A 19,429-nucleotide genomic window follows, 5' to 3' on the forward strand; every position below is an offset into this window, starting at 1 on the left:
AAATATGTGCATTAAATTTCGTGATGTCATCATACTGCTAGAATTAATTTTAGGATTATGCCAGAAAATGTCCTGAAATTTGGAAATATTATTTACTAATGATAAATAAATTTAGAGGGAAGAAGCAACATTAAATGATATGAATAACATAAAAATAAAGATAATTACTTAAAAATTTATTTAGAATAATCAACGATATTTTAGCGAATATAGTTATATATGGTTATCCTAGATGATTGATTACTATTTTTTTATTTTACTGCAAAATGACAAGGTATTTATTAAAAAGAAAAGAAAAGAAAAGAAAGATTTTGCGGTAAAATCCTAGTATACGATATGGCCTTCGCATGATTTTGAAAATTGTCGCCAAGAACAAAATGACCCGTTTACTGCTCATCATCATGTCGCCAAATCACGCTGTACCATACATGGAGATTATTCTGACCAAAGAACGTCTATGTAAAAAGCGGAGGGAAAATTTGCCAAGGGATTTGACGATGGAACGGCCAGAATTTCCCTCTCCGCAATGAGTACAGGAAATTGAGAAACGTGTTAAGAAGAAACGTTCTTTGACAAAAAAGAAAACTACGAAAATCCATTTTTAAATTATTGTGAAAAATCCAAGAAGAAACGTTTTATCAAAGAACATTTTTTCTTGGATTTTTCGCAATAATTTTAAAACGGATTTTCGTAAATTCCCCCCCCCCAACCCGTCAAAATAACTAATCCATGAATTAATTTACTTGCGCCAAAAATATTTTCTTTTCCTTTAGAGTTTAAAGACATTTTAAACGATATTCATTTTATGAACTCTTGATAACGCGACCTTCTAACTTCCACACCGGTTTCGAGCTTTGGCGACAGATATATCGCGCATGCACAGCCATTTCCCGCTATGATGGAACCGAGCCACGTCTGTTGCAGAGAGGTTTTCCTTCTTTACAATACATATTTTTTTAATTCTAACCTTCATGGTACCGTATACTAGGATTAAACCCATTTTGTTTTATACGAGAACAGGTACTTTCTTTACTGCACATGCGATTCTCGAGGTTACTGGAAACAAAAAGTTGTGGGAAACTTGCTTGCCTTTCTAAAAAGACAAACAAATTGGAGCTGCGAAAATTGGCTCTATGCCAGCTGCCCGAATGACACTCACGTGATACATAATTCGGCAAAAAAGTGATCTCTTCCAACGTCGGCGCAAAACTCGCCTTTTTTGGCGGGATCATTGTATGAAATTCCCGATTTTGACTAAAACACTTAAATTCCCTGACTTTTCCCTGAATTTTTTGGTCAATTTCCGAATTCCTTGACTTTTTCCGGTTTTCCAGGTAGCGTGGCAACCCTGATTAAAGAATTACATTAAAGAATAGTTGTTCTATTAATCCAAAAATAGTGCAAATATTTATTGTTGTAAACAAACCAAAAAAAAAAAGCAAGATATCTTTTATGAGTTTATCAATGGCTGAAAACAAGATAAGATTTCAAGTTTAATAGAAACTAAACTTTTCTTTGTCTTCTCTTGATTAGAAGTAAGAACAGTAACTTTTGCAGATTCTGGCATTCGTTTTTATGAACTCCTGTTAGGATTGCTTGGAAGCTGGCATCCCATGCCTACAACCAGTTACTTGGATAACACTGAATAGTGCACATGCATTGTACATGCTTGTTTATTGTTCTTATAATTTATGCAAAAACTTCTCCAATTAAATTTCATAAAACTACATCTATTCATAGATTCAGATGTGTTAATTAGTTGTGACTAATCTCACTTGTATGACCTATCAAAACAAGCTCATGAATTTTATCATGGCAAGGAGTACAAGACTTCATTTGTCATTGGCAAGTGCCTTGGCCACCATACAGGTAATGATTTTACCTAGTTCCACCCCAACTGTGAAAGAGAGCATCCTGGGAAATACAAGGGTCTCTCAGCCCTTTTCCCCTATCAACAAACCACATGAGAAGACTTTCTGCTCCCCATACATTTAGAGTGCCCCCCTGCTGCAAAGACACTTTACATTTACAACATTCGCACCTTCTCCAGGATTCGAACCCAGGCCCTTTGGTATGGCAGTCAGAGTCATTAATCACTATCGCCTTGGGCAACATTAATTAATTAATTAATAAAGTAAAGTTACCAAGTGTAATTTGGATTCACCCACAGAAGAGCAGACAGTCTCAGCAAATAAACAAGTCAAGGATAATCAAGGTAAAATCTATTACCTTGATTATCCTTTGCTAAAAAAGCTACTGAGTGAACACACTAGCATAAGTTTTTTTGCATGGCACCTGAACAGGGCCACAGGGATAGCAGTAAATATAAAGAACTGTGTTTTTAACTCACCTTTTTCAAGAAAGTAATTTGGCTTAATGAAAGAAAGAAGTCAGAAAAGTAATTTGGCTAAATGAAAATATCAAGTTCGCTTGAAAGATTTATCAAAACTTGGATTTCTTAATTTTGGAATGCAAATAGCCAGGGCATAGATGGAAAACTGAAAATTTGACAAACTGGGAGATTTTCGAGGAAAAACAAAGGGAAAGTGGTAGGTTTTCATGCTGTGCAGTAATATGATTTCAAAAGAATGGCATTTTGACTAAAATTCACTTTATAAAGCATGATTCAAGTCACTGAACTATTTATAATGAGGTTCTGATATAAAATATATTATTTAATTAGAAACACCAAATTTAATGTTTTTAGCTAATTTCATTTAACTCTGCAATTTTCTTAAACTTTTATACTAACAAAATCTTAAACGCTTTTAATAATCAAAGTAGTTTAAACATGATGAAAATGAAATTAGCAATTAATGTACACACAGTTATACAGTTAAACTTAGTAATATATAGGGTAAAGCAGAGAAAACTCCTCAATTTAGGAGTGGCGTAGCTATACTTCAGGAAGGATAACTTGCCATTTTAGAATAAACCATAACTTGGTCAGAACATTGCACTTTTGTTGTAGAGAAGTTTATTCACAATGGTGAGTTGCCAAAAGCAATGCAGCTTACCTTTCACACACACTTCATGTTCAGTTGACAGGACTCTGTTCCTGACCAAAATAATAATAATAATAACCATTGCCTACCCAAATTCAAAAGGTCTGAAAAAGGCAGGAAGATGCTGTCATTACACCTTAAATCACTCTCAAAGTCCTGGACAAGTCTCGAAAAAGGCTCAGTACATAAATACTGGAGGCTCAAACTTGAGTGATAATTTATTTAAAACAATAAACATGTTGATGCAAAATGGCATTATATGTACTTTCCAAGAATAAAATGTTCATATCTTATTTGGTTAGGATTTTATTAGCTTCCAAAATTGGGAATTCCTTTTGCTACATCTTCCACCATTTATTAATGTACAGCAAAATTAAATTCAAATATTATCTAATTCAACACTTATTCAGTCTTTATAAAAATTTCTACAAACATCTGCAGCAGATTAAAAGAATTCAGATGAAATAAAAATTAATTAGAAAAATTATGCTGGACATCAAAAGGTGTGGAAGATGGAATTTACACAATGTAAATTTTAATGAAACATGGCAATGTTGCTGCTTTAGCTTTCTGTAAAGATATGTCCCCATAACGTCCTTCATACCATTTTCTTTTTCCCCAATGCTTAATGATACATTTTTTTAGGACTGCATTTGAAAGATATGATCTAAATTCTGTCTTTACCTTCCTCATTTAACTTAATAGTTATTCACATTCACCATTACTGGTGTGTGTGATTATGGCAAAGCCTCGAGGGCTATCTGCCTAAAGGGAGGGATGCCTTCGTGGAGGACTTTCTAAGGGAAACTGGCTCGTATACACGTTACACATGGGGAAAACCACGAAAACACCCATGCAGCCAGCCCGTTCACGGGATTCGAACCTCGAACCGAACTACCAGTGTTCAGTGACTTTACCGCTCGGCCGCTGGTGGGCCTTACCATTACTGGAACCATTACTGGAAAAAACAGTCAAAATTGAAAGCCAAGAACACTTTTTCTTTTTCTTACCGCAACCATTTCGGAATTTTGAGATCAAAAGCCACTGCTTAATAACACATTTTCTCTTGCAATATTTCACAAGAAGGTTCTGTAATATGGAACACACGAAATTCTGCTGGGAACTTAACGACACTAGCAGTAGTTTCATTTTCACCTCTATATGACGTGACTGGAAACTTTTCATTGAAAAACTGGATATTTGAAAATGAGGCTTTTGTAAAAGACAAAATATTAACTACTGTAACATGGTCAAGAACATTTTTAAAAGTAAACATATGAATTACATAGTTTCAAATTGAGAATAAATATCTTCTTAATGTCATATAGAAATTTTTTTCTCATTTCACAGAGTTTACAAACATGTTCTTTGGTTGTACAGCCAAATCAGATCAAAATCAATTTTCTTATTAAACTGGTTATTATAGAACACTTCAGTGGGAGACCTTTCCTTCGAGCATTTCTTTTAGTAATTCCAAAAGAAAAGAATTAGATTGTAAATCAATCGGTATCTGGTTTGCAAGAGCATATTTACTTTGTCTAGAACAGGAAAAAATGTTCAATAAAAATTAGCAGAATATCTTGTTCAGTTTAAAAGGCAAAAATTTGTTAATTCTTTCTTCTCAGCTACTGCAAGTTTTGAATGGATTTTATCTTAAGAGATTTTTGCTTACAATTTGACATTATGGGAGATAATTTAATGACCTGAACTTTATGATAATTATTTGTAGATTTAATAGCTTTAGGTGAAATATTTTTAACTGAATTCTCCTCCATCTTCATTTTCTTTGGGTTAACACGATGCCAGCGAGTCAACAGAAGATTTTTTTTCAAATCTACCTTTATTGGCAGTGAATTCACTCTTATTCTAGCAGCTAGACTAATGAGATGGCAGAACAACAAATCACAAAAAATTCAGGTTTTACTTGTTTAGGAGGGGGGGGGAAGACTACAACTATTTTCTGTTCTATCCACAACAGAGGGATTAGCACAAACAAAAGCAATAGAATTTGTAATTGGTATGCCTTTTGATTTTTAAAATCATATAAAATCATATCATTCATTATTGTACTTAATCCTGTTGTACCACCTTTTACTATTGAAAGACTAAAGCCAAGTATATATCAAACAGTCCTCAAAGAAAGTAATTGCCAGAGGATCCATACGGTTATCTGTATCATTACCCCAATTAGTAAAAATTCTGAAGGGCTTGGATTGCAAAAATTTACTTATTATACATCTTCTGATTGTTTTGGTTTGGTTTAGTAGTTTATGGCAAAGAACACTAGGGCTATCTGCCTAAGAGGAGGGATGCCTTCCTAGAGGACTTGCTAAAGGGAACTGGCTCATATACATGTTACAAATAGGGAAAGACGCACAAATGTCCCTGCAGCCAGCCCATTCGCCTGGAATCGAACCCAGTTTGAAACTACCAGTGTTAACGATTTTGCCACTTGGCTGCTGGTGGGCTGTATACTTCTTCTGAACATATTTGTTTAATTACAGCATTTTTTTTAGTTTATTGTCACTTCACTGCTGGGAATATTTTCCTTAATACTACACAGTTGGCATAACTTAAAGGTAAAGTGTTAAACACAATTATAAAATATAGTCAAAAGCAGGAAAATCAATGCAAAATTTGAATTTTGGCCAAATGTGTTAAAATATCCCATTAATATATGAGCAAAATATTTCTAAGCAGGATATAAAATATCCTACTAATATATCTAAGCTAATATAACTAAGCTAATATATCTAAGCAATAATGCTTTGAAACTATGTATGTCATGTAAGCATCTTAAGTAATTTTCATTTTTGAGATCTTTTAAATAAAACTAGTCATACTAATTTTTATTGCTTTCCTTTTTAATTTTTTCCACTAGGGTATTAAAAGCAATTTTAATTAAAATAACAGATGGATTTTATACATATTTTAAACATACATCTATTTACTTAGCATCAATTTAAGCAAGTGTAAACTATGTTCACTAAATATTACTTTTAACAGTGCAGAAAACAGTTTAAAACTTACATCAAATTTTGATCGCAATTTATTATGGAAATGAACAATAAGGTCTTCTGTTTTCCAACAGCTAGAAAAATCCCTAAAAATAAATTTTGAGGATATTATTACTTTAGTAAATCTGTGTTTATGAGCCACATATCACAATATAAAATTACATACCATAAAGAGCTCAGAACAGAATGAAAACTTGATGATTCCATGTAAGCAGAAGCAACAGACCCTGTTCGATAATGACTCTTTGTGTCCCCAAGATTCAAAAGTTTTACGGCTAAAGGTCTAAAAAACCTAAAAAAATATCAAATACATTCAAGTACTATAGAAATGACATAATAAAAATTAAATGGAAAATAACATTATCTATAAGTTTTTTACTATACAGTACAAAGTCCAAGCTCCGAACTCGTTGGGACTTCAGCGATTCTGGATTTGAGATTTTTCCGAATATTAGATCATCAGTTTGAAACTTGAAAGATGGCATGTAGAAATTATAAAATTAAAAATATGAAATAATGTTTTATAAAATAATGAAGTATTTATGATTTAAAGGGTAACAAAATTTACAAACAAAGCTTGAAATTTATTTGTTTACTTTATTAAAGATTTCTTTCAATGTAAGTTGTTTAAGTTTCTTCGATTTTTGTGCTAATACTTTATCTTTAATTCTATAGACAGATATAATTTCTTGTTCAATCACAAAGTTCCATTGTTCAAGTCCTAATCGCTGTGTACTAACATTTTAATCGAAATTTTTTTGTTTTCAATAACTTCTCTATCACTATTTTCACTATCAGTAGTGGTATTTTCTGGATCTAGAACTATACTACAGATTTTGCAGTCAATTAATTTATTGACAATTCGGGCATTGTCATTGCAATGTAAAACTTCTGTTATATAATCTTCTTTTATTACCACTTCTCCCCATTTCTTTAAAAAATCCATTAATTGGAAAATTTAATCTTTGGTTTCCAATATCCAAAAACCTTCATATTCATGGCTATCATCTTCATCATCCTCACCATGAAATATGCTAGGTGGCCATAAATTATGCCAAGCAGTTTTTAAAGTATGTGGAGATGCATCCTCCCACGATCTTGCGATGCTCCACTAAGCAAATTTTATTCAAAAATATTTTTTACGTTCTTGAATAGTCTTGCCATTATTCAAGAAATATAACAAGGATTTAAAAAATTCTACTTTATATTTGCATTTTCAGCATGCGCACTATTCCAATATCTATAGGCTAAATGATGGATGTACAATTTGGAGAAAAAAATAATACAGATACATCATCTTTCACTAAAATTTTAAGTGAAGGATGAGCCAAACAGTTGTCTACAATCAGGACAAATTTTGCATTATCAGGTAAATCACCCAAGGCCTATGTATCACTATGTACAATATCACATATGCCTTGGTAAAACAAGCAAATTCTGTCGAGCCTCAGGTATGAAATGATTTTCAAACCAACCATTAACACTTGTGTCATCCATGTACTTTTATTTGCATGATATATAAGGGAAAACTCTCTACTCTATAAAGTATTTCTTCTGCCTTCCTAGTGTGCCTTCGTGGTGTAGTGGTTCTGCACGTTGGGCCAGTATTCCAGAGGTCCGTGGTTCGATTCCCGGCATAGGCGATTGCTCATTTTTCATCTTGCCTGCTTCCAAAAAATACCTAATGTCTCTACAGCGGCGGCCGAACTAAAAGAATGTAGGATGACAATTCTCCTCACCGAGGATTTGGCAATTGGGTCCCCTAAAAAAAAAAACCCCAGTCACCCTTTAAAAGAGGGAGTATATAAGGTATTTATCCCACCTTCCTAGTGTAGTGGTTCTGCACGCTAGGCCGGTATTCCAGAGATCCATGGTTCAATTCCTGGCAAAGGCAATCGCTCATTTTTCATCTTGCCTACTTCCAAAAAAATGTCTCTACAGTGGTGCCCAAACTAAAAGAGTGTTGGATAACGATTCTTCTCACCCAGGATTTGGTAATTGGGTCCCCTAAAAAAACCCCCAATCCCCCTTTAAAAGGGGGACTATATAAGGTATTTCTCCCACCTTAATAGCGTGCCTTCACGGTGTAGTGGTTCTGCATGATGGGCCGGCATTCCAGAGATCCGTGGTTCGATTCCTGACGAAGGCAATCGCTCATTTTTCATCTTGCCTGCTTCCAAAACATACCTAATGTCTCTACAACTCATTTAAATGCTCGAGGTTGTGTATTTTTTACGATTACGAAAAGTTTACACTTGTGTGTTCCTACAGCATTTGCGCATGCTAAAATTGTTAGTCTCACTTTGAAATCTTTGGCACAAGTTGGAGCCTTTCCTATAGAGGAACATATTGTCAGAAAAGACCAATTTCATGAGCATTGTAAATTTGTTCTGGATATAACTTTTAATGAGTTCAATGAATTCATCTACAAATGGTTCAGCAGCATTCGTATCAGCTGAAGCTTTTTCACCTGAAATACTTAATTGCTTTATACCATGGCGTTTTTTTAATTTGGCTACCCAACCTGTCGGATACATGCACTGCATTTTTAAGTTCATCTCTTAGTGAAATATTTTAGCTTGAGCCATTAGCATTTGACCCGTCAATGGCACGCCCTCGCTGCAATACTGTCAGACCCATTCAGTTATCACTTTGTTATGATCTTCACTTTTAGCACAACGAATAATTTTTCTGTTATTCATTGCGAGTTGGGTGTCGGAATCCAGAAAAAATTCAAAAAATTATTTTTTCTGTTTTCTTATGTCGTATACAGTTGACTTTCCTCTGCCATACTCCTCGCATAATTTTGAAATGGATATACCTTTAATCATTTTTTCCAGCAATTCCACATTTTGTTTAAGGGACATCAAAATATCATTTCACTCTGTAAATCCTGATGCAGCTCCAGAATGAAAAACTCTTTTCAACATAATCGAAAGTTGAAACTTTAATTTTCGTAAAATAGCTGTAATAAAAACTGCCTGCAAAAAATAATTAAGCTGGATTAAATCAGAAAGTTAAGGAATAGTGCAATCTGCTATATTAACTGAAATTCCTTGGAATCAGTAAAGTATAATTTTAGCCTAGCTTAATAGCATCCACTACACATTACTGGCTATGTAGCATGAGATTGGCAATCGAAAGACAAGTTGTTCTGCTAAATTTTGTCTTGCTTCTATTGTGCATTGAGACAATTAAGGCTAATTGCATTTAGTTATTTATTATACTTACGTCTATTTCTTGGACATGCTTAAGGCTTATCTGAGTCCCGAATAAATAAATTCCCACATATACGTAGGTTGTTTTTTTTTAACCTTTGACCGCACAGTATGATGGCCAGGTATGCGGTAGGTGGTTGGTGTGCATAGTAGGCAACTGCGCATCTCCCCCTCCACATGCAATGTCACTGGCGTATTCAACATGACATTTTCTTTTGAGTTGCAGTCACGTAAACATGACTGTCGCTATTGATTCTCCCACCAAGTGTGAATTGCGAGCTGTTATTCGTTTCTTGCAGACATAAGGGAACAGTGCAGCGGAAATCTATCGAAGAATGAGTCGAGTGTATGGAAACAGCTTTGTGAGTGATGGTGTTGTTCGTGAATGGTGTGGAAAGTTTAAAGATGGCCGAACTGATGCGCATGATGAAGGGGGTCAAGAACGCAAGTCTGTCGCTACAGACGACGTTGAACGAGTTGACCAAGCGGTCAAGCAAAATCGAAGGTTCACCATAAGTGAATTATCGATGAAATTTCCGGAAGTTTCAAGATCTTCCCTGTACTCTATCGTTACTGAACAGTTGCACTACAGAAAAGTTTGCGCTCGCTCGGTCCCACAGATGTTGACTGACGACCACAAAACTCGCCGAATGGTTGCAGCGTTTGAGTTTCTTGACCGTTACAATACTGACGGAGAAGGGTTTTTGAAATCCATTGTGACAGGTGATGAGACATGGGTTCAATATGACACGCCCTAAACGAAACGACAATCATAACTATGGATGCACACAAATTCTCCAAAGAGACCCACAAAATTCAAACGAACCTTTAACAACCGTTAGGTTATGGCAACTGTTTTTTGGGACCAAAAAAGTGTGTTGCTTGTGGAGTTTATGCAGCCTGGAACAACAATTAATGCAGATTCATATTGTGAAACTTTGTGACGCTTACGGAGAGCTATTCAAAACAAACGAAGAGGCATGTTGACTTCTGGAATTGTTCTGATCCACGACAATGCCCGTCCTCACAGCGCTCGTGTAACCCAACGGCTCCTTCAGCAATTTCAATGGGACATTTTTGAACATCCACCATATAGTCCCGACCTCGCGGCAAGTGACTTTCATCTGTTCCCTGAACTGAAGAAGTCGCTTGGTGGGAAGCGCTTCTAAGATGACGTGGAGCTGAAAAAACCGTCACAACTCACTTCCAATCATTGGCGGGGACATTTTATGAAGAGGGTAGTGCAAAGCTTGTTCACAGATATGACAAATGCCTAAATCGTCAAGGTGATTATGTAGAGAAATAACTTGTACTGTACATTACTTTTGGTAATAAAATCTTTTTTGTATATTCACCCATTTTTTCTTTCTAGTCCATTGGAGGTTGAAAAAAAAATAGCCCTCGTACTTAAGGATTTTTGAGGGTCGACGCTAAATATCTTACTGCTTGATACAGTCTCTGGAGAGTCCTAAATTCTGCTACCAAGCGCCTCCCTAAGTTCTAAATTTTTGCTGCTCCTAAATTATGGATCCCAGTGCTTTCCCTCTATTCTAAAAATATTTTCGTCCCTTAATTTTGTTGCTTGGTGCTTCTCTTAATTCCAAAAATCTGTCTTTTCTAAATTCTGCTACTCAGTTTAGAAATACAAGCTGCGGCGCCAGTACTTTGTTTATGTGAAAAACAAATCAGTTATTCTTAATTCAAATAGCACTAAATATAATCTCATCTCTTGACCTATGGGTATCATTAAGAAAATCTATTTTTAGCATATGGAAATAAATGTTTGTTAAATTTTTCCTCGCCAATACTTCTTAGCGCATTTAATTTAAGTATGTAATCATTGCCAAGCATATGTCAACATAAAAAGGTTACCATATTCCTTGCTATTAAATTACTAATATAAAAAAATTGTTTGGGCATCGCTGCATGAGACATTACTCAAGATGTTATGCGTTCATAAACCTGCCGTGATGAAGGCAAAATATAATAAATAATGATTTGCCAGGTTGTGGCATCAGGAATATAAAACAGTAGCAGGTGAAAAATGAATGATGTCTGTATGTAGAATGTTTCAGCTTGAGATACATGCCAAGCAAATACGCAGCAAAATTATTAATGACACAAATTTATGCTAAATTATTGTTTCTTCAACAAAGAGGTATTTATTTAGTGCCAAAGTGAAATTAGGAATCGAGACTGTCTGAATTTTAGATCATTCCGGATATTGGATGTCCAGATCTCGGACTTTGTACTGTAACATGTATTTGATATTAAAACTCCAACGCCACAAAATGCTGCTGGAATGATTTAAGGAAATCTGCAGAAAAAGCTGACGTTCAATCTAATGATATATGCATATAAAAAGGAGGTGTAAAGCACAAATATCATTATCCACATACTGCATAGCAAAGAGGTTTCAGTTTCCAAAAGGACCAAAGAGGTTTCAATTTCTATAGACCTATAAATTAGCATTAAAACGGTTTCAGTTTCCAAAAGGACCAAAGAGGTTTCAATTTCTATAGACCTATAAATTAGCGTTAAAACGGTTTCAGTCAGAGAAGAGTTGGTTCTCTTGCCACATAAAATTGGAAAGAAAATTACAAAAATGTAAAATCTGAAGCTTTCAGATTTCATATTATACCCAAATGGGTATTTTTTTCTTTCATTTGCACTCACATACATGATTCAAAAGTATTTGGGCTAATGCCACATTGTGCTAAAAATATTTAAAAAAAAAGAATATCATTAAAATTTCCAATAGACAGTCCCGTGCGCCGGAGATTAAAATGTTTTACTTCCTACAGTGTTACCATAGCTTGTTTTTAAATTATTTTTTAATCAAAAAGTTGTTAAAGTTTACGAAATATGAAATGGACAATAAAACAAATTCCATAGTTGGGCTTCCAGGTGCCCATGTTCGGGTGGAGGACTATGTTATTCAAAATTTGATGATTCTAGGTCCTGCTGTTTTTGTGAGTGTGCGAAACTGTAGATTCCTCGTTATTTAGTTTCCTTAAATATAATACAGGGTCATGATATCTGGTGGCAACAATTTGGAAAGTGATTATTAGGACATTTAAAATGATTCAATGCATTTGAGACTATTGGGCTCATAAACGAGTGTATGATGTAGTTAGATTTATGGTTAGATTTATACACAATGAATAACAGCTTGAAATGTTAGCAGGTAATTTATTATGTAAAAGTTCTCAGGAGATACTTGCTGCCTTGAGAGTTGTATGAGAGAAAATGGCTAATATTAGCATACACAAAAGAAAAACATGAAATTCCATGTAGCCACATCAGTCATACATTGAATTTGGAATCACTTGATAATGGTACTAGAATGGTTGGTTGGTGTTCAACAAGAGATGCTTTCATGGGGGTGTAAGCATCTTTGTAAAGATCAATTTCTAACTTATAAGATGCAATTTTCAAAAAAGTGCAAGCACCTTTATGCAATCTACTTTTCACTTGCATTACTAATTAATTACAAAGGGGATCAAATAAATCTTTGGCACCTTTATGAAAAACGGGGACTTTACATTAAGGTGACCGCATCTTTATTGAAAAATGCTAAATTACCATAAAACTGTTCACAACTTACCTTGGTATTCGACACTGGGTCTGTTTAATGTGAGTCTAATTCTCTACCACTAGCGCAAAAGAGCGCCTATGCACCGAGGTTCAGGAATTCCAACTCTTTAAAATTTGCGAGCGCTAAGTGGCTCTCGAGATCGTTACATGTTCAACACTGGGAGACAAATGAAGGATAACCAATAAGGCATTAAATTTAGAATAATTATTTTACGTCATAATGTAAACTATATGCCTTGCTTTTAAGGTGAGATACCACTTTTGTTTTAGTAACTCCAGTACTTTCAAGAACAGCTTTCTGGATTGACAGCAAAAATAAAATAGTTTCCCACTTATATCTTTCTGACAATAAAATAAAAATACAGCTAATACAAGTTCACATGAATAAATCCCCTATCAAGACATTTGAGTGAAGATTATGGCGCAAAACCAAAGATGATTATAGCACACCAAACACGAGATGGGATAATTACAATTGATGAAATTAAAATACAATAAATAAAAACAAGTAGACAAATGTACCAAATCCACAGGATGAAGTCATATATAAAAAGAAGTTAAAAGCACACAGTAAAATTCAAGACACAGTCTTCAAAACAAATTACATTAGGTAATAAAAGCCAGTCTCTTTTAAATAATAAAATTAATTACAATTGACCTCTTTTCCGATTAAACGGTCGAGAGGTAAGTCACAGCTATTAAAATATTTCTGGTGAAGACTATTAAAACACGAACACTCAATTAAAATATGATGAACAGATAAACAAACATTACAATTAAAACAAACAGGTTCATTTTCAGCTTTGAGAAGATAGTTATGTGTCACTCTAGTGTGACCAATTCTGAGGCTAGTCAAAAGAACTTCCTCCTTACGATTTCCAGCAAAATCCCAATGCTCAATTCTAGACTTGACTTTTCTCAACTTGTGATGCTGAACGTCCCAAATTTGCTGCCATTTTTTCTGGATCTTCGTCTTGATGACACAGCAGATGTCTCTAAATGGGATAAGGTGACTGGACAGTTCAACAGCAGATTTTGTCGCGATGTCTGCAAGCTCGTTTCCCTTTATTCCCGAATACGCGGGAACCCAGCAGTACAGGATTTCATATCCTCGAACCTTTAAGTTTATATGAATTTTGAGAACATTCACTAATACAGGATTTTGAGTGTTGGGAAAAGCTTCCAAAGATTTAAGAGCACTATTCGAGTCTGTATAAACTATAAACTTTTTGTGGCAGAGCTTTGAGATGTGTTCGTTAGGAGGCAAATAAAGAGAAACGACTGAAACTACAATATGAAAATTTACTTGTACAGCGACAACTTGGAGAGATGTCAAAGGAAAGGAACTTGAGGGATAGTCCAGTGAGGTGAGGAGACATACACCTCCACTGGCACGCTCACCTGCAAGGTTATCCTTCCTGACGAGATAAAACCTCCGAAGTTTTGCATGTTGATCTGGTTTCAGATTTGTCTCGTGTATTGCCAAGCACACAGGATGATAAGCATTGATCATAGCTTTGATGTCAAGGAAATTTCAGTGGAAGCCGCGACAGTTCCACGAGAGGAGGGTGGCCATTATGACTGATGTTTGTTCTTTCTGTGTTGCTTTTTAGTTTTCCGCGGAAGCAGATGTTCAGAAACTTCCAATCCCTCCTCCACTTCCATACTATCTGAATCTAGAGATTCAGAAATAATACCATCTACAGAACTATTGCTGGGGCTTCTATTTTTGGTGACTACTTTTGGAGGGACATGTTTTGGTTTGCTTTGAATAACTATTTCTTTATTTTGTACGACGTGTGCTGTATTTTCCTTTTTCTTGCTTGCAGGTTGCTGGGTTTTATTTGGTGGAGTCTGTGTACTTATGGAAATTTGGGTGGCTATAATGCGTGTTGATTTAAGGGCATTGGCATATGATTTGATTGATTGAGGCTGTGTGCTTTGAACTTGTCTTCTGGCTTCGGCATATGAAATGTTCCTAGAAACTTTTATGGTCTGCACTTCCTTTTCTAATTTCCATTTCGAACAGGAACGAGAAAATGCTGGACGATCACCCTTGCAATTTATACACAATGCGGCAGCAGTGCAATTATCGCTATCGTGACCAACTGATGAGCATCGAGTGCATGTCAGTTGCCACGACAGGACATCTTGGAATGGCTGTAACGCTGGCATTGGAAGCATCGCATAGGGTTTGGAATGTATGGTCGTACAGGACAATTAAGGTATCCAGCCTTAATATTCTTAGGCAGATCAGGCGATTTGAAGGTCATCACGTGTTTCGTGTCAATCAACTTACTTTCCTTATGCATCTTGATCCGCCTGGCAGCACTCACATTTTGATCGGCTAGCTTGGAAATGAACTCTACTTCAGAAACAGACAGAAGGTCGACTTCCGAGATTATGCCTCTACAAATGTTAAGTGTTTTATGTGCAGATACTGTTATAGCAATTTGTCCTAGTTTGGTTAGTCGTAGGAGGGAAGCAGACTGTACAGCCGAAATTGTATCGATAAGCAAATCTCCAGATCGGAGACGGTTTATATTTCTTGGCTGACCAATGGAGGAATGAACATATTTCTGAATTACAAATGGAGATATCATTTGAATTTCGCCGGAAGGACTTGAGACTACAACGAAACGAGGGCAATTGTTAGGGTCATTTGCATTTGCATCGGTTCATGCTTTTTTAGCAGTAGATTTTTCAGAATTGGTGCTTGGAGTGACGGAACTGACTTCAAACTCTTTGCTTAAAAATACGTGAGAGTTAGAATTTGAAAGAGAAAAGATTCAGGTACGACGGCCCCACTATTTTCAGGAGAAAACTAACTTCATTATAACAAAATGGATACTTTCAAACAATGTCCCAACATCATACTGCAGTAAACTTCTTCATGCATGTGTATATGGCATTATTCATGATATCAATGATTCTAAACACTTGTTGCTATATTCTTCCATTAACATCATCAGTTAATGTCATTTTCCAATTTGTTCTTAAATAGTACATTCTAAATTGTACGTTATGCTAAAAACTAAAATAAAATATATTATACAGATGTGTTATAAATGCATTTATAAATTTAAGATTTTTCTAAATGTAAGAAACAGTTATCAGATACATACATATTAATATAATAATTATCATCATATTTACAAAAATAAGAAGTTGCTTCTGATTTCATTTTACTTTTAACTAATTTTAAATCTTTTAATAATTTTTGGTCATGTTTTCAAACACAAGCTGTTCTTTGACATGAGATTTATAATTTATTAGTCTGACGCTGAATAAATTCCTTTTGGGATTCCTCACGCAAGGAATCACAGTTTGTTCCATATGAATCACAGTCTTTCCTACATTTGCTTTAGCATTGTCTGGGCAGAAAAACTTCTCTAATTCACAGTGTGCCTGCCAATTACAGCACTGAAAAGGTCACAAGCAGGAATGCTGTGAGGTTTCTTCAGTATGCTAAAGACCAGAGCTCGGTAAAAATACTGCACCGTCCTGTATGCTGAAGACCCGAAGGAAGTAAAAGTATTACCATTCTCATAAATTTGCTACCTTGAGTAAAAAACCGACACTGGCTTCAAAGGAAATAAAGCAGCTTGTTATAACACTTAAAGGAAACCTAAAATAAACTTGACTACAACCCCGGTATACTGGTCTCAAATGAGTCAAAAATTTACTACATAAAGAAATCTTGAAGGAATACCAATATTTTTTATGTCAAATCAAATATTAGAAAACAAACTATGAGACAAAAAAGTCATATCTGTATGGTCCGATCTAACCAAAAATTAACTCAAAGTTCTTTGGGACAAAAGGCTTATCAATTATATGAGATTATGCACTGCATATTTGTAAATCATCCTCACCATTAGAATATTCAATGCACAGATAGGTAATGAAGCAATTTGACCAATTAATGGTGACCTTAAAAAACAGCAAGGAAATGTGTTGCAATTTTTCCAGGATAAGGATTTTCCAAAAGGCATAGGAACACTGGGTATAGAACAAAAGAAAAAGAGATATCAGTTGTTCTGAATGGTTCTGTCAACTGAAAGCAAATTAAGTCAATTATCAGAAAAGAGCAGTGCGTAGTTTCATGAAAGAGAACACATTTGATGCTTATTGTGACATCCTGTACCACTTCCTTGCTCCAAAACTCCAAGAAACAAAAATACCATTTCAAAAGTACTGAAAAATTACTCTTGAAACTGACATAAGCCCAATGGGCCATGCAAGAAAATATAATGATACTTATTAACACATATTTTAACTGGCCACATCTGATAAAGCTAATACTGCTTTAGCATGATATATGAATTTCAACAAGAAACTTTTCAAATGTTAATTTCAAATCATTTTAACTATCACTCAGAAAATATTAACATGAAGATACTCTTGTAAACACAACTATGCATCTGTAATGCATAAAATGTAACTGTAGATGATTACCTTTTTAAACATACACATTATTTAGCACTCTATGCATAATTGAAATACACATTATTCTAATTACATCAGTAAAACTATTTTAGGAATATTTACTTTTGTTGAAAATTCCTATTATATGTAATATTTTGGGATATATTATGTGACCTTATAATAATATTTTGTACATTATTAAATAACTAAATTTATGTTATTACTAGGCACGCAAAACCTTGCATACATTATATTATTGCACCTAAAACTGAATATGCATAATTCAGGTACAAACTACACATGCAAGAGATCACTTATATACACTGCTGGCCACCCAAATTGCCACACCAAGAAAGACAAGCGATATCACAACAAAATTTATTTAGTAGATAACATGTTGACAAAGTATCAAATGATTAAATTTATAGACTTCTCTGAAGTGTGGTCAAGAGACTTTGGATGTGTTCTTGGGGTACAGCAAACCAAGCAGCTTCCACACGTTTCCAAAGTTGATCTGGTGTGGCAGCTTGGGATGTAATCTGGGTCAATCGTTCAGTAACCATGGACCACATGTTTTCTTTCGGTGAAAGATCCAGAGAGCGAGCCGGCCACGTAAGCAATTCAATCTGGTGATTGACAAAGAACCTTTGGACAATGCATGTAACGTGTGGTCGTGCATTATCCTGTTGAAATATGGCTGTGGGCAAGCCCTATTGGTAAGAAAGGACAACTGGCTCCAACACCTCGGAGATGCAGCGCTGGCTGTTTAAAGTACCGGCAATGCGTACTAGAGGAGTGCGAGTGTTATCCAATACCATCCCATACCATGATAACCGGTGCAGGACCAGTGTGGTGGTGCATAACGCAGCTGTCCAAAACCCTCTCTCCACGGTGTCTCCAGACTCGAATACGACCAACGTGGTGTTGCAGTTAGAAGTGCGACTCGTCAGTAAAGACAATTTCATTCCATTCTACTGTACACATCCTTCTTTCATCACACCATTGGCGGCGGAGACGTCTGCGTCAAGAGTAGACTAGCGGTCAGACCACTCTGCTGTAAACAGCATAGAATGGTACGGGCAGACGCTGGATGATGCGTTACAGACTGAATGTGCTGTGCTATGCTTTGTGATGTGACTGAGCGATCCGTCACTGCCATGCGTACAATCTTCCTGTCATCACGTGAAGTGGTGCACTGAGGTGGATGCGATCAAACACGTCGATCAGTGGTACCCTCCTGCATCCAACGGTCACATATCTGCATTACAATTGCTTGGTTTTGTTCAACACAAATACTGATTTCCCTGAAAGATAATCCACACTCTTAGTAGGCCACTATGCTTCCTCTGTCGAACCCAGATACTTGATCAAATGATGATCGCTGTTTACTATAAGGTATAACTGATTTTTTTTTTTTTTTTTTTTTTTTTTTTTTGAAAAAACCACAAGAAAAACACAACTGCCAAACTTGAAATCGAACTTGAAAACTCCAAGCCTTAAGCGCTTTGAAGTGGCGCCAGAGGCACGTGTGATGTGTGACTGTACTGAAAATCTAATCATGTACATATCTCGCTTCCGCTAATGCATGCTGTAAATTTCATGTTATTTGCATGCTTCCTTCAGGATGCTGCATTTACGGTGGCCAGCAGTGTACCTCAGACTGTAGAAAGATTTCTATTTAACCCTAAATATTTATACTTATTTAAACTAGTTTTTAAAGCTAGTTTACAAACAAATACATGGTGGTCATAAAAAAAGCAGCAACCTCTCTGCTGAACCAATCAAAATGAAATTTCGGACATTGTTATTTGAAAGTATGCACTGAGATTGTGATGCTTCAAAACAATATAGCTCTTAGGTTACAGTTACGGTGAAAAATATTTCAAAATGTACAAAAGGCAACACCCACTTTTCCCTTGCACAAATTGATTAGCGTATGAAAAAACTATAAACATCATTAGAATTTTACATGTAAGATGAAAATTGCAGGTGTAAAACATTTGCAAAGAAGATCACTATAAAGGACCAATGACAACACAGAGAGAAGGTGCATTGATATATTTTACAGAATTCAAAGAAACAGAGTACAAATACCAATCTCAGAACACCATGGGGAAAACCTTTGCAGTCTCGGAAGATTGTTTCTGTACTCAGGTGTACAAGC

General features: G+C 35.4%; 1 protein-coding gene across 2 annotated transcripts in view; it reads right to left on the reverse strand.

Annotated features, from left to right (window-relative positions):
- LOC118189438 (uncharacterized) overlaps nucleotides 1–19,429 on the reverse strand; it is a 101,029-nt gene that overhangs the window by 54,584 nt on the left and 27,016 nt on the right. For both annotated transcript variants that reach the window (XM_035360038.2, XM_035360037.2), the window contains exons 5-6: nucleotides 6,189–6,314; nucleotides 6,036–6,108 (exon numbers count right to left, since the gene is read on the reverse strand). In XM_035360038.2, the coding sequence (XP_035215929.1) occupies nucleotides 6,036–6,108; nucleotides 6,189–6,314 (199 nt within the window). The remainder of the gene's footprint in view (nucleotides 1–6,035; nucleotides 6,109–6,188; nucleotides 6,315–19,429) is intronic.

The sequence above is a fragment of the Stegodyphus dumicola genome, chromosome X1 (assembly GCF_044657685.1).
Source record: "Stegodyphus dumicola isolate Sdum_Otavi_A_Nest chromosome X1, ASM4465768v1".
In the NCBI taxonomy this organism is placed as follows: Eukaryota; Metazoa; Arthropoda; class Arachnida; order Araneae; family Eresidae; genus Stegodyphus; species Stegodyphus dumicola.